The sequence below is a fragment of the Oryx dammah genome, unplaced genomic scaffold (assembly GCF_014754425.2).
Source record: "Oryx dammah isolate SB20612 unplaced genomic scaffold, SCBI_Odam_1.1 HiC_scaffold_22, whole genome shotgun sequence".
In the NCBI taxonomy this organism is placed as follows: domain Eukaryota; kingdom Metazoa; phylum Chordata; class Mammalia; order Artiodactyla; family Bovidae; genus Oryx; species Oryx dammah.
In genome coordinates, this window is record NW_024070206.1 from 18,843,212 (window position 1) to 18,858,256 (window position 15,045).

Below are 15,045 nucleotides of genomic sequence, written 5' to 3' on the forward strand. Positions count from 1 at the left end.
TTCCATTTAGAGCAAGACCATATTATGACATGTAAACAGCTCCCCTCCAGTTTATAAACTGAAAGGTTCCCAAGGTATTTAGGGAGATAGCGTCTGGCAGTGCCTGCCTGGGAAAGGAGCTGGTGTTGAGACCCTTCTCCTGGATTCTCTTCCCATCTCTTCCCTCCCCCATGCCCAGCTGGGCCTCAGGTTGCTACCACGGCTCCTCCTCCTTGAGCAGCAACACGCTCCCCTTGGTGTGTTTCTGATTTCCTCGGCTCCCACCCTGCGCACAGGCTTCTCTGGAAGTTCAGACCCACATGTGCAGCCAGCCATCACTGGGCAGGACCTCCTCCCCCAACTTGCAGGACAAGCCCCACCACAGGTGACCTTACCTGCTTTCCCCAAAAACTCTCTGCCACTGCTCCCATCTCAAAGCCCAGGGCCAAGAGAGCAGTGTCCCCTGTGACTGGGTCCAGCAGCCAAGCCCTTGATCTGACAGCTCTGATCTTCAGGGTCCTCCCCTCCTCTGAGCCAGGTCTCCCCTCCTCTGTCTGCTCAATTGCATCAGCTCTGATGGCTCCCCTGCCTCCTGTGACTCTCGGTCACTGTATGGTGATGCTTTCTGTCTGCCACTGGGCTGTGGCCACAGGGCCCACTTCTGTCTTGCTAGCTGCTGTGTCCCCGTCTGCAGTATAGGTAACAGCGATGGAAAGTGCTTCCCAAGGTGCTAAAGCAGTAGAATAGCTTCCCTGGCCAGAGCTGGCGAGTGAGGAGAGGCCAGGTGCATATATCCCTGTTGATTTTATGCCAGCAAGTGTTTCCCTTTAAAATGATTAAAACAAATCCATACGAGCATGTATATAGTAATAAGCCAAAACTGCACAGGATGTAAGTGGAAAGTTCTTATCTTGGGAGTCCTTGAATGAACCTGAGGAAGGTCTGTGCATCCTTGCAGTGTAACACATTTGTACATATTTCCCAGAGGGCATGTGGGGGCGGGGCAGGGTCCATAGTTTTCCCCAGATTTCTAAAGGGTGCACAGTCTCAAGGAGCAAAGAACCACTATGGAAATATAAGGAGATGGTATTATAGAATGTCAGCTTAAGACAAGATTTTTTTTTTAAGACAAGATTTTAAAAGAATTACTGTGTCTTAAGATGGAATAATAGGATAATAGGAAATATTTAATAGAACTATAAGGTAAAATCCACAAATTACCATGAGAAAAGTAAGCTTCACGCTTTACAAGAGTAAATTCCAGTGGAAGCACCAGTGGGACAGAGAGAGGAGCAGGACGTAAAGTGCCAAGTGATGGGACGGTGCTTCCCACACAAGTGCTCTGAACCCAGGGTGAGGGGCGAGCAGGTAGGAGTCCTGCCCATAGGCACTGACCGGAGAACGTCCACAGCAGGGGTGCCTGTGAGCCCTGACAGCAGCCAGTCAGGTGTGCGGCGCGGCCAGGGGCCAAGTGTGCGGGAGACCGGCAGTCCTTGTGGGCAGCAAAGGGACACTGCGTGTGGTGTCACATGCCCTCATTGTATACATATTCTTCTGTTTCACTTAAATAGATGCTAGCTAACAGGAAACCTGCTTTAGAAAATTTAAATACCAATTTTGTGTTTAGTATGTCTTTACTCTTTTGTTTTATCCTTATGAATTAATGTTTCACAACAACCAGAATTGAGCTGTTGTCAAAAGTGATTGTTGTATGAGAGTCTTACTTTTAAAATTGATCTTGAACCTTAACTAGAAAATAAGAAATTGGGCTCTTCTCATTCTGCTGATCTATGTTGGTTCTTACTACACAATTTCACTTTGAGAAGTTTGGATAAAGTTGACAGGATTATCTTGAAGAAAAGAAGTAAAAGTGTTAATCACTCAGTTGTGTGCAACTCTTTGCAACCGCATGGACTGTAGCCCACCAGGCTCCTCTGTCCATGGGATTTTCCAGGCAGGAATACTGGAGTGAGTTGCTGTTTCCTTCTCCAGGGGATCTTCCTGACCCAGGGATCGAACCTGAGGCTCCTGCGTGGCAGGTAGATTCTTTACCATCTGAGCCCATCCTGAAGAAAAGTTTCCCTAAATAGTTTTATAACCTTTCCTCTCCTTGTAATTGCAAATAGAAACCCACTATCTAGAAATTGGGCAAATGTTTAAAGAAGAGACGCACCCCATGATTTCAGCAGCAGCAGCGCACGCTGTGACAGGGCTCGCACGTCATGTGGCGCACACAGGAACTGCATCCTCACATGGGACTGTGGCAGCAGGAGTGTCTTCCCACGTGGGTGAACGTGACCCACAGCGTGGTCTATGAGGATGTGATGACCGATGTGTGTCCAAGTTGTCTTATATGTGTCCCTATTATTTTACAGGCTAGTTCCATATCTTTTTCCTATTAAGTCTGAAATTACTGTTCTTGTGTATCAGTCTTTGTTCACAACTGATCATTTTCTTTTTCCTGACACTTTCCTAACATCTCACTATATTGAGATTTGAGGTTGGAAATGGTTCCTTTAACAACATCTGCCAAAAACATATGAAGAGATTTCATTCTGTTAAATATGGGTATTGGAACTCTACAGTTCTACATCTGCCTCAGAAACGTGAGGACGTTCAGGTCTGCCCTCTTCTGACCACACAGGCACCTGTCCTCCCTGATGGTGGTGGGGTGGTGTAGGATGGATGGAGCTGGTAAGAGCTTGGGACTGCAGTGAAAATAGGTAATTCTCACTCTTACAAATACCCAAATTCTTTTATCAGCTTTATTGAGATATAGTTTACCTACAATAAAATTCACCAGTTCAATGTTTTTTAATGTATATAATAAAATTTTTAAAACAAATGACTTCCAACAGGAAATAAGTAAGTTTATTCTTAAAAAATTCCATTTGTTTAACTGTTACTAGGTGCACTGCTCTGAGCACCTTTTTATTTGGTATGGAATCGTTTAATTTTTCTAACACTCCCTTGAAATAGGTACCATTATTCCCATTTTACACTTGGAAGTAATGGAAGCACAGAGAAGTTAAGTACCTTGCCCAGAATCACACTGCATGTAAGTGGCAGAGCTGAGGTTCAAACTCAGGAGCTCTGGCTCCTGAGGCCTTGCTTTAAGTGTCAGGTCTAATGGCCTACAGTGGAGAATTAGTGATGCTTTGTGATGCTGGTAGTGCCTGAATGAGATTTTTTTACAAGATGTTTGACCTGTATGCAGAGAGCCAACTTCTCATCCTGAAATAAATTAAGAATACGTTTGTTCTTAAGTTTTAAAGACTTTGTATATTCCCTAAAAGCATGTTTTAAAACATGGCTTATTTTTTCTTTTGAACTTTTTTATATTTAAGTAAAAAGTCCTTGTGATTCTAAACTGTTTTTATCTTTATCATGCTTTCATTCTTAACATGTTCTTTAAAAGCTGTTTTTTTCTTTTATTGTTACTCCGTTTCAAGTCTTAGTGATATAGTTAAAACTAAGACGCCATATTACAGATAGTTTCTCTCTGCCTTCTGCCTTAAAAGTATGGAGTGTACCACCGCAGGTCTTGAACCTTCCTCCCTTTTTCGTCCTCCCTGTAAAGCCTAACATCTGAATTACTTTCCTTTTATTGTTTGTTTTCTTTTTTCAGCAACGCGGCCACTTAGCATGTCTTACAGTTTTGACTTGTCAGGTAAAGCACTTTCACACCTGACGTGGGTTTTGTGGTCTCTGTGAAATACATTTCATTCATCTGCTTGTTCAGACATGTCAGAAAAGAAAATTGAAAGGCTTCTTCTAAGCTGTGGTCAGTCATATAAAACAGACTTTCTTTGAAAATGGTTTAAAAAAATAAAACTGTAATAAATCTCTTGCTTCCCAAGGGCCTGTAGAAGAACCCTGATGCTTGTGGTTGTGAAATGTGCTGCCAGTTACACCTAGTCTCATAAAGCAGTGGAGAGTCTAAGAGAACTCTGCCTTCAGAGCCTAGAAACAAAGAGTTTTGACACTTGTTACTCTTTGAAGCATTCAGTTATTCAAGCAGCTAAACTTGGAAGTGTCAGCTGCTTCTGAAGATGAGTGCTCCACAGTTGGGGGATGAGAGCCAGCTGTATACCCAGGGCTTCTGAGCATGGGGCCTTGTCATGCTGGTGGTGTGCTGGTTAAGAGACTTTGGTTGTAAAACACAGTCGTGTGTCCTGGGTTTGTAGTACAAGTTTAGAGCCCTTCTGTTAAATAGACAGGGATTAATGGTGAAACAAGTAACTATTCATGACAAAATTTGATCTGTAAAATCAGCCCCCTTTTAAAATTGAGTTTTTAAACTGTATATGAGCGAATTTTCAAAGCCAACTTAGTCCCAAACTAAAATGTTTTGCACATTAGAATTTTGGAGTTCAGAAGCTGGTGCTTTCAATATGAAATGAGATAAGACATTGGCACTACTATTTCCTTCCAGAACTTTTGTGTGTGTGCCATGAAATTGTTGGCATATCTTACACACAAATTCATATTTAAAGAACCTGAGAGTTCTAGTATCATGTTCTGTCTGAATATTTGCTGAACATTTTCCAGCTGCAAAACTAGTTCCCATCTGCTTTTTGAATTTTTGTATATTTGTGGTTCCCTTATGGATGACTAATATTTCCCTTTCAAGAAACTAAAATATATCCGTCTTCACTTAGTACTTTGACTGACCACTGAAGAGCTTGTTCTGTTTTCTTTATCCATTTGACAATTTTTATTTTATCAACCATTTGCAGAGAAATTGTAAAAAAAAAAAAAATTGATCTGGAAAATAAACTCAGCAGTGTTTGAAAACATATTTACTGCTAATCTCCAAAAGTTGGCAGTCCATATAAAGATCTGTCTCTTCTAAATACCTACTAAAGGTGGTCCTCCCTAGTGGACTCTGGGAGTAGCCGGCTCCCGAAAAACCCTGACTGTAGGCATGGGTGGCTGCCCTGGACTGTCTGCATGCCCACACACGTGTAATTGTATGTAGGTGTGTTTGTGTCTTACCAGTTATATGATATTTTCCTGTGCTTGAAAGAAAATTCTTGGTGCTGAGCCTCCGTGATGTGAAGGAGCAACAAGAATTTTGATTTGCTATCACTGCTTGCCATTTGATTTGCCAGCAGTGCTTATCATTTGCCATAATCTATTTTGTACCTTAATGTACTTTGTAGTTTTCACATGCTTCATTTTCTATTTCTTGTGTTTTCATGTTTTCATTGTGACCTGTTGACTAATCAATTAAAATGTTCCAAATTATAAACGGAAAAGATTGATCCATTCTTCTGTCCTAAATACAAGAGCTGGAATGTGTTTCTTCTTTAAGTTGTGACAATTGCAAACTAAGGAGTAAATATTTAAATATTTAGTATAGATAATGCATGCTAGAATAAGACAGAATTGATATATGTCCTACTGCTTAGGTATGTTTTAGAAATACTGATCCTTAGTGGAAATCTTAATCTATCAACATTAAGGTAAGTATAATTTATTTTTCTGATGCAAATAAATATACAATCTGTATTTCAGTCATATTTCCTCCAACTAAAGCAGCAGCTGGGTGTATCTAATAGACATAATTATTACACTATGTAAAATAGAAGTTATTATGTATTTAATACTGTGGTTATGTGTTTTAGATTCTGAACCTAAGGCATGTGACTTCTAAAGCTATATCTAGCATCTTGAATAGTTTGCTTACTTATAAATATCATCAGAAATTGTCTTCTATAGAAGAAGTATAAAGTCTTATCCAAGGGTTTGGTTTTCTCATCAGATACATTGAAGTAATGAGGATTTATTCATTTGAGTGGAAAGTATAATCAAACTGCTTAAAAATATCTCTTAAAGGTATGTTTAGCCAGAGCTTTTACAAATATGCAGTGTTAGAGAAGATTACATGTACTTAGTCTTACATGTGGAGATCACCCTGAAGCCTGACTGTGACATAATGTATTTTTCTATTAATTCCATTTATCTCAAAGCTTTAACCTTAGTCTGAGGTTTATTTCAGTAGTTTGAATCACCGAGCTCAAATACAGTTACGAACTTCAGCAAGGTCTCCAGGCAGAGAGAGAGCTGTCAGGTAATTTCTCAGACCCCTATGTTGAGAATGAAAGTAGCTCATGCCAGCCACTGTCACATGTGTTCCCAAACCTTTAGGGTAGGCATTACCCTCACAACTTTACCAGACTTATGTGACACCAGTACTCTTCAAACTTCTAGAATCTACCATGTGTATGTGGTAGTCTCTCAGTCGTGTCTGACTGTGTGACCCCATGGACTGTAGCTTGCTCCTCTGTCTGTGGAATTCTCCAGGCAAGAATACTGGAGTGGATTGCCAGTCCCTTCTCCGGGGATCTTCCCAACCCAGGGGTCGAACGCCGATCTCCCATATTATAGGCAGATCCTTTACTATCTCAGCCACCAGGAAGCCCAAATCTACTATAGATGACTTTTAAAATTTTCTTAAGCAAAAGCATCCATAAAATCATGTATCTTATGTAGTAATTACATTTTTTTCTAAAACATTAACTATATAACCATTAGAACTGTTGTGATGTCCCTCCTCGCTCCACTGGGGATTTCGCCCTGGGAGCCTGGACTGTGAGCACCACCCCGGGGACGCGCACCTGCTTCCAGCAGAGCTGCAGCTGGGGCATGGACAGCCAGGCTGCGGGAGAAGCCTGTGCCTTCTGCTGAAGTGCAGGCCCTGGAGGAAGTGTATGGAGAGTGCATGCTGTGGAATACGAGTTTTCAGAATATACTTCAAGATCATTTTTAAACATTGTCTTTTTTCCCTTCAGTAGGAATTAAGCAGTTAGCCCAGTCATTTTCTCCCTTCTCTCTTGAGAGCTTTCCAGTTACTCCTGTGAGTGTGGCAGCCTGTAGTTCTCCTCCGATGAAAGGTCTATTGAAGGGTTTTAAGCTTTACAGTTTGTGTGAAAACCTGCTGCTTCTGCCTCTTTGTCCCCTTCAGCACACCCCTTCCCCAATTAAACATTTTTTCTAGCTGCTTAATACCTGGAGAGGTGATAACAAAGTTAACTTGTGTGTTGTCAGATTTTCTACTCAACACTTTATGTAAAATGATAAATGATTGACAGGTCTGTCTCTTTCCTTCCCTTCCTCATTCCTTTCCTCTGCTTACTCAAACCCTTCCTTCTAGTTCACAAGGACAATTCTAGTTCTGGCCTTCTGGAGCTCTAAAATCAGGCAGAAATTGTAAATATTAAGTTAGATACACATCATTTATAATAAATAGTTTACATAATTCTTTTAAATCATGTCAAGGAAGGCTGTACTAAAGTACACTTTCTGAATGTTATCTGGAAGCCCACGTGTTCCACTTGAAGTCTGTGAATATTATACAGTGGGGGAGCTACTGTAAACAGAACCTTCTGTTTTATGTTAACTTCAGGTACAACGCTTCCTGCCAGAAATGAGCAATAGTCATGTCTTTTCAGTGCTCAGTACACTCTTCACCTCTGACTCATCAGGGGAGTTTCACAGACTGCTCCATGGCTATGGGCATACTGGAATTGCTCTTTCTCATTTTTAAATACTCTATTTTAGTAGTTATTAAAAATATTAGTTATTGAGACACTGAAGAAATTTATATCCACTTGCACTGGAAGATTATAGGCTTTTGGAACTGGTGCTGCCAAGGCTCCTGTGTCAGCTCTGCTGCGCTGGCTGTGAGCGGCTGAGTCACACTGAGCCTTAGTCCACTCACTTGCAAGTAGAGATAAAAGTCAGTGTAATACTTGCTAACGTTTATCGTGTGCCACCTTTATTACACACACTATTAAGTGTTTTATATGCAGTTGTTAATTTATGTAATCCTCACAGCAAGCCCACTTCTGCTGTTAGCCCTATTTAACAGGTGAGGACTGAGTTGCTGTAATTGCTCAAGGTCAGACAAGTAGCAGCAGAGTTAGCCTCTGAATCCAAACCATCCTCGCCTTGCTGTTCTGTGTGCTCTAAGCTCTACACTCCCTACGCAGTAGCTTGTGCTGTGCCACATACGCTACGTACACACTGTGCTCTTGCCCTGTGCTCACACCCTCTGGCCTCCCAGCTCCTGTGCTCTCTATATAATCTGCATTCTGTACTCCCCACTCCGTGCCCTGTCCTGGACACACTCTCTGCTCTGTGCTTCCAGCCCTGTGCTCTAGTCTCTGTAGTCTAGTCTCTGTTCCGCACTCTGTGCTCGGCACTGTGGGCCTGCACCTGCCGTGCCGTGTGCTCTCTGCTCGGTCCTCTGTAGTCTATAGTCTGTACTCTGCACTCTGTGCTTGGCACTGTGGCCCTGCCCCCGCCATGCCGTGTGCTCTCTGCTCGGTCCTCTGTAGTCTATAGTCTGTACTCCGCACTCTGTGCTCGGCACTGTGGGCCTGTCCCCGCCGTGCCGTGTGCTCTCTGCTCTGGCCTCTCGCCCCCTGTCCTCTATAGTCTGTACTTCGCACTCCGTGCTCAGCACTGTGGGCCTGCCCCCGCTGTGCCGTGTGCTCTCTGCTTGGTCCTCTGTAGTCTATAGTCTGTACTCTGATCTCCATGCTCGGCACTGTGGGCTTGCACCCGCTGTGCCCTGTGCTCTCTGTTCTGTCCTCTCGCCGCCCGTCCTCTATAGTCTGTACTCCGAACTTTGTGCTCTGTATCCTGCTCCCACACTTCTTTCACTGCCTTTCCATCCAGATTTGAGCTTGGGATAATCTATATCAGCTTTATCAGAAGGAATGTATCCCAGATTCTGTGTGTTCATGTTTATATATGTATAGATAATTGGCTGTTTTTATTTTAGACTCAAACCACCCTCAGTCTTGGAGCCCCATGCCAGAGGCTCGTGTACACTGTCACTTCCATCAGTCCATCACTCTTCAGAGGTTCAAGGGAACTCGAGCCTCCCTGGACCTCTGGGAAGTAAATCAACTGGAGTTGGTTTTCTGTAGGATTTCTCCCAGTTATAAATTTTAATCTACACATATAGTGAATATATAGTTATTCATGGAAAGGTTTCCTTTATTTGAGTGTGACAGTTAATGTCAAATACACATATGTTATATGCCCAGGTGTTACTGCGTGTGGTCTCTGTGCTGTCTGCATGACATAGGAATGCCTTTCAGTTCAGTGCAGGCGCTTGAAGACTCCTTTGGTCCACTGACCACCTTTCTGTACTTAGGGAAAGGTCAGCTTTTGCCTTTTTTTCCCCAGAGGTGACAACCACTGAATCTCCCAAGAATGTTGCAGAATCATCCATGGTGAATGGAGGTGTGGCATTACAGCCCAGAGAAGGTGGGTCAGGAACCGCCCAGCAGGTGCCTGTGCCACGGAAGAAGCTCCTCAAAGCCCCGACGCTGGCTGAGCTGGACAGCTCCGACTCAGAGGTGAGGCCTACGCCCGTTCAGGGTCAGCCTCCATGGGCCCTTGTGTCGCTCCAGCCACTGCTTGCCCTCCCCGCAGTTTTCAGCCAGTACAGTTCAGTCACTCAGTCGTGTCCAACTCTTTGTGACCCCTTAGACTGCAGCACACTAGGCTTCCTTGTCCATCACCAGTTTTTGGAGCCTGCTCAAACTCATGTCCATTGGGTCGGTGATGCCATTCAACCATCTCATCCTGTCTTCCCTTTCTCCTGCTTTCAGTCTTTCCCAGCATCAGGGTCTTTCCAGTGAATCAGTTCTTCACATCAGGTGGCCAAGTACTGGAACTTCAGCATCAGGTCTTCTAATGAATATTCAGGACTGATTTCCTTTAGGATTGACTGTTTGATCTTGCAGTCCAAGGGACTCTGAAGAGTCGTCTCCAGCTTTCACATCTATACATGACTACTGGGAAAACCATAGCTTTGAGTATCTGGAACTTGGTCAGCAGTGTAATCTCTCTGCTTTTGAATATGCTGTCTGGGTTGGTCATTGGAGAAGGCAATGGCAACCCACTCCAGTACTCTTGCCTGGAAAATCTCATGGATGGAGGAGCCTGGTAGGCTTCAGTCCATGGGGTCACTGAGTCGGACACGACTGAGCAACTTCACTTTCACTTTTCACTTCCATGCGTTGGAGAAGGATATGGCAACCCACTCCAGTGTTCTTGCCTGGAGAATCCCAGGGACGGGGGAGCCTGGTGGGCTGCCGTCTCTGGGGTCGCACAGAGTCGGACACGGCTGACGTGACTTAGCAGCAGCAGCTAGGTTGGTCATAGCTTTTCTTCCAAGGACCAAACGTCTTTTAATTTCATGGCTGCAGTCACCATCTGCAGTGATTTTGGAGCCCAAGAAAATAAAGTCTCTTCACTGTTTCCCCATCTATTTGCCATGAAATGATGGGACCGGAAGCCATGATCTTAGTTTTTTGAATGTTGCGTTTTAAGCCAGCTTTTTTACTCTCCCCTTTCACCTTCATCAAGAGGCTCTTTAGTTCCTCTTCAATTTCTGGCATTAAAGTTGGTGTCATTTGCATATCTGAGGTTGTTCATATTTCTCCACAAAATCTTGATTCCAGCTTGTGCTTCATGCAGCCTCTCATTTTGCATGCTGTACTCTGCATATAAGTTTAATAAGCAGGCTGCCAATATACAGCCTTGACGTACTCCTTTCCCAATTTTGAACCAGTCTGTTGTTCCATGTCTGGTTCTAACTGTTGCTTCTTGACCTGCATACAGGTTTCTCATGAGGCAGGTAAGGTGGTCTGGTATTTTCATGTCTTTAAAGAATTTTCCACAGTTCATTGTGATCCACACAGTCAAAGGGTTTAGCATAGTCAGTGAAGCAGATGTTTTTCTGGAATTCTTTTGCTTTTTCTGGGATCCAGTGGATGTTGGCAGTTTCTGATGTTGATTTCTGGTTCCTCTGCCTTTTCTAAATCCACCTGGAAGTTCTCAGTTCATGTACTGTTGAAGTCTAGCTTGGAGAATTTTGAGCATTACCTTGCCAGTATGTGAAATGAGTACAGTTGTGTGGTAATTTGAACATTCTTTGGCATTGCTCTTTGGGATTGGAATGAAAAATGACCTGTGGCCACTACTGAGATTTTCAAACTTGTTGGCATATTGAGTGCACACAGAAAGGTTTTGTTTTTTAACTAAGATTGTTAAAATGTAAATTATAGAGACAGATCTGAAACCCAAATCTAAACCCAAAATCTTCATATCTCATAAACTTTCTAGTATTCCAACTAGCAGTATGAGAATGCCTAAATGAAAATAATTTAAACTGGAAAGGGGCTTAGAAATTGTGTTCAACATCATTACTTTGCAGTAAGAACACAGCTTAGTGGAGGTAGAGGCTCAGTTTACAAAGTCAGACAACAGAAAAGTAACAGAACCCCCGCCAAACTATGAATAGACCTCCCAGCACCCAGTCTGCTTCCACTGCTGTTTTTTTCTTTTCTCAAAATTCTTAATCTCAATGGGTTTTTTTTGGTCTATCTTTAATAACCTCTACTAGCCTGACCCAGGTAACATTTGTAAAAGTCAAGATAAGCTTTGATTGGCACTATATCAAAGCTTTCAGTAGGGAAGCAAAGCTCAGGAGCTTTATCTGTGCCTTAACTGGGCGTCTTGTCAAGAAAAGGGAGATTTTCCTTCCTGCGCAGTGAGTTCGGTGCCCAGGCTTGTGTCTGAGATGACTCTGGTGGCCTCAGGGACAGCCCCACCATGGGAGCACAACTGTGGGACTTCTGACAGTGATAGAGACTTCTGACATGGGTGAGTGTCAAAGACTAGCATAATGCTGCTGTGAATAATGGAGTGCATGTATCTTTTTGAATTAGTGTTTTTGTTTTTTTTCCGATACATACTCAGGAGTGGAATTGCTGGGCTATATGGTAGTTCTGCTTTTAGTTTTTTGAGAAACCTCCATACTGTTCTCCACAGTGGCTGCAGTGATTTACATTCCCGCAGAGAGTGTACAAGTGTTCTCACTTCTCCACATCCGCTCCAACATTTATGTTTTTTGTTTTGTTTTTGATGATAGCTGTTCTGACAGGTGTGAGGTGATAGCTCCTTGTGGTTTTGATTAGAATTTCCCTGGTAGTTAGCAGTGTTGAGCATCTTTTCATGTACCATGTTGGCCATCTGCATTTCCTGTTTAGAAGAATGTCTGTTCAGTTCTTCTGCCCATTTTTTAACTGTTTTTTCTTGATGTTGAATAAGATGAACTGTTTAAGTCCCATTTGTTTATTTTTGCTTTTATTTCCTATTTTAGGAGATGGATCCAATAAAATATTGCTACAATTTATGTCAATGAGTGTCCTGCTTTTGTTTTCCTCTGGGAGTTACCCCTCCCCACAGCGATCCCATGTCCCGCCTGCCTGCCCAGGGCAGGCTCCTCACTCCTCTCAGGGGAAGCATTTCAGACCCTTGGGAAAGAGGGAGGCTGCGCAGCATGGACATGCCTTAGTAAAGTCAGCTGTAACAGTGGTTCCGGGAAGGCTGGTTGAAGGATGTACAGCGGGGATGGTTTCTGCTGTTTCAGTCAGGAGCTCCCACCTCATAACTGCTGAGAAGTCCTGTATGTGACTTCTTTTTTCTTTTTGAGATACTCATAGCTTTTACTTCCTTTTGACCTGCCAGAAGCAGGAGATAAGCTAGTTCTCACTGACTTTTCTGGAGACCTGTACAATGTCCCGTGTATGACCTCTGGGTGAGGCTTGGCTGATGTCACCTGGTTTGTTCTTGGCAGTGAGCACCAGGAGGAGGTGGCTGCTCAGACCGTCGTTGTGTGGGCTCTGTGGTCTACACGGCTTTCTTCTTCTCCTTTTCCTTGACTAGGCCCTTCGTAGTGGGGCTTGTTTGAAACTAATGCTTTCCACACTAAGTAGGTCAGAAAGGATTTTCACTATTTGTCTCACATGATCATAGATTAATATATTAACCTAACTTTCTTCTATATTTAAAAATATTTAGTAGTTTTCTATATGTATTACAGAATTGAGTTGTCTTCCAGTTAATATATATCTCCTGTCACATAGTAAGTAGTAAATTTTTCATGAATAAATACTGTACTTCACTTTGGTATAGTCTAAAACAAATTAAGGTCTCCTCACAAGTAATGGGAATTTAAATTTTATTTGACACAGTGCAGACATATTTCTCATGAAATATGTTTTCATTCATTCAACAAATATTTATGCATTATGTAGTGGGATGGACTTGGTAGTAGGTAACAACAGTGAACAAAACACATCTACTCTGTAGGGGTTATAAGTCTGTTAGTTTTTTAAATGTGTTAAGTACTTGACTGATGATGTTAATCACCATTTGTTGTATGCCAGGTGATGTGTTAAGCATTTTAAATGTGTTCTCAGATTTGTCCTTGTTGTAATCCTATTGAAATTATGAAACTGAGATAAGAAACTTGCTCTATGTCACATCACTCTAATGAGGAACAAAGCCGGAGCACACACTCAGATATGTCTAATTTTAGATCCCTCCTAGTTTGTCTCCAACTTGCTCTGAACCTTGGACATTAAAATGTGGTGCCTCATGTTACCTCTTATGAGTGAACACTGCTAATGAGCATGAGAGCACTAGTGTCCAAGAGATCTGTCTCTCCCGCTTGCCTTGTGTCTTTTTCAGGAGGAGACCCTGCCCAGGTCCGCCAGCAGCAGCAGTGCGTCTCCCTCCTTCCTGGAAGACCCCTTCCTGGAGACTGTGTCCACAAGGAAGAGTGAGTATTTGTGGTACAAAGAACCACTGTCAGATGCCTTAAAAAACATGTTTAACCTAGGAAAGGGAATCCCAAAGTGCCTTCTTGTCATTTGGGGTGACTAGTTAAAGAACCAACCCTGGAATTGTCCTGGTCAGGAGCAGAAATAGTCGTTTTTTTCCTGGAATAACATCATAAGATAGAGCTAAACCTGGTAATTAGGTCTCAGGTTCTCAAGTTAACAATAAACCAGTCACCTTTAGGTTTACAGATAATAGCTGTACGGAATAGGTCGGCCTGTGTGTACTTTTTGGAATTACCTCATTATCTAAATTTAAGCCAGAAGCCCTGAATAATCACACTTATCATTCCTGCTACACACAAACAAATACACCCCCACACACCCTTCCCCCTTATCCACGTACAAGTATAGATAATAAAAACACCTTTATAACTCCTCAGGTAATAGGTTCTAATACAGAATCTGTAATAGGTTCTAATACAGAATCTAAAATGAAATGCTTTTGAAAAGTACTATTGGCCATCTTTTTGGAAATACTTACTTGGCTGTGTCAGGTCTTCAGTGGGGCATGTGGTGTCTCTATGGTGCCATGTGGGATCTTTCCCTGAGGTGCAGCTGTCCAGTTGTAGTGTGTGGGCTTAGTTGCTCCAACAGATGGGATCTCAACTTCCCAAACCAGGTATTGAACCTGTGTCCATGGCATTGCAAGGCAAATTCTTCACCAGTGGACCACCAGGGAAGCCCCAGTGTTGGTAATCTTTTCATTTGTAAGATTAATATAAAGGATTAAAAATTCTATATTAGCAGGGAGGATTCTGGGAAGATGGCAGAGTAGCAGGCACCATGTAGTCGTCTTCCCACCTAGACAGTAACTGCAGCAGCAGAATCTGTCTGATATATTCGGAATGCTAGAATCTGCTGAATGCTTACAACTTCCAGGGGAAGATGGTGAATTGTGGTTAACTTCAGTAGATTTCAGCTCTTAGTGAGTGGCAGCCATTCATTCTCCTGTCCCTGTCCATGTGATAGGCATCTGTGTGCCGTTCCTGAAGCAGCTTGCACACAGTTGGTGGGGCCAAGAAGGACAAAATGACCTGGTCCTCCAGATCTTGGGGCTCTGTGTTCTGGTCACTGCTTCTGATTTCAGAGGTGCAGACAGAGGTAGACAGCTGTTGCTGAGCTGTTTTCAGATTCCCCCTCACCCCTCCATATTTCCAGGGGATATGCGAGAATTGGAAAGTGACCATGAATGCCCAGGGAATGGCTCATCAAGGACTTGAGGAGATGTTAAGTTTTCATCAGGCTGATCTTCAAAGATTAGCCTTCAACAATAAGAGAAACAATGAATAGAGACAGTAACAAAACTCAGCAAACTCTGGGGAAGGGTAGAATCTAATTTCCAGAGTTACCA

The 15,045-nt window shown here is 42.8% G+C and overlaps 1 protein-coding gene across 2 annotated transcripts in view; it reads left to right on the plus strand.

Moving 5' to 3' along the window:
• SPIRE1 (spire type actin nucleation factor 1) overlaps positions 1-15,045 on the plus strand; it is a 148,987-nt gene that overhangs the window by 109,669 nt on the left and 24,273 nt on the right. For both annotated transcript variants that reach the window (XM_040264585.1, XM_040264586.1), the window contains exons 9-10: positions 9,184-9,356; positions 13,543-13,633. In XM_040264585.1, the coding sequence (XP_040120519.1) occupies positions 9,184-9,356; positions 13,543-13,633 (264 nt within the window). The remainder of the gene's footprint in view (positions 1-9,183; positions 9,357-13,542; positions 13,634-15,045) is intronic.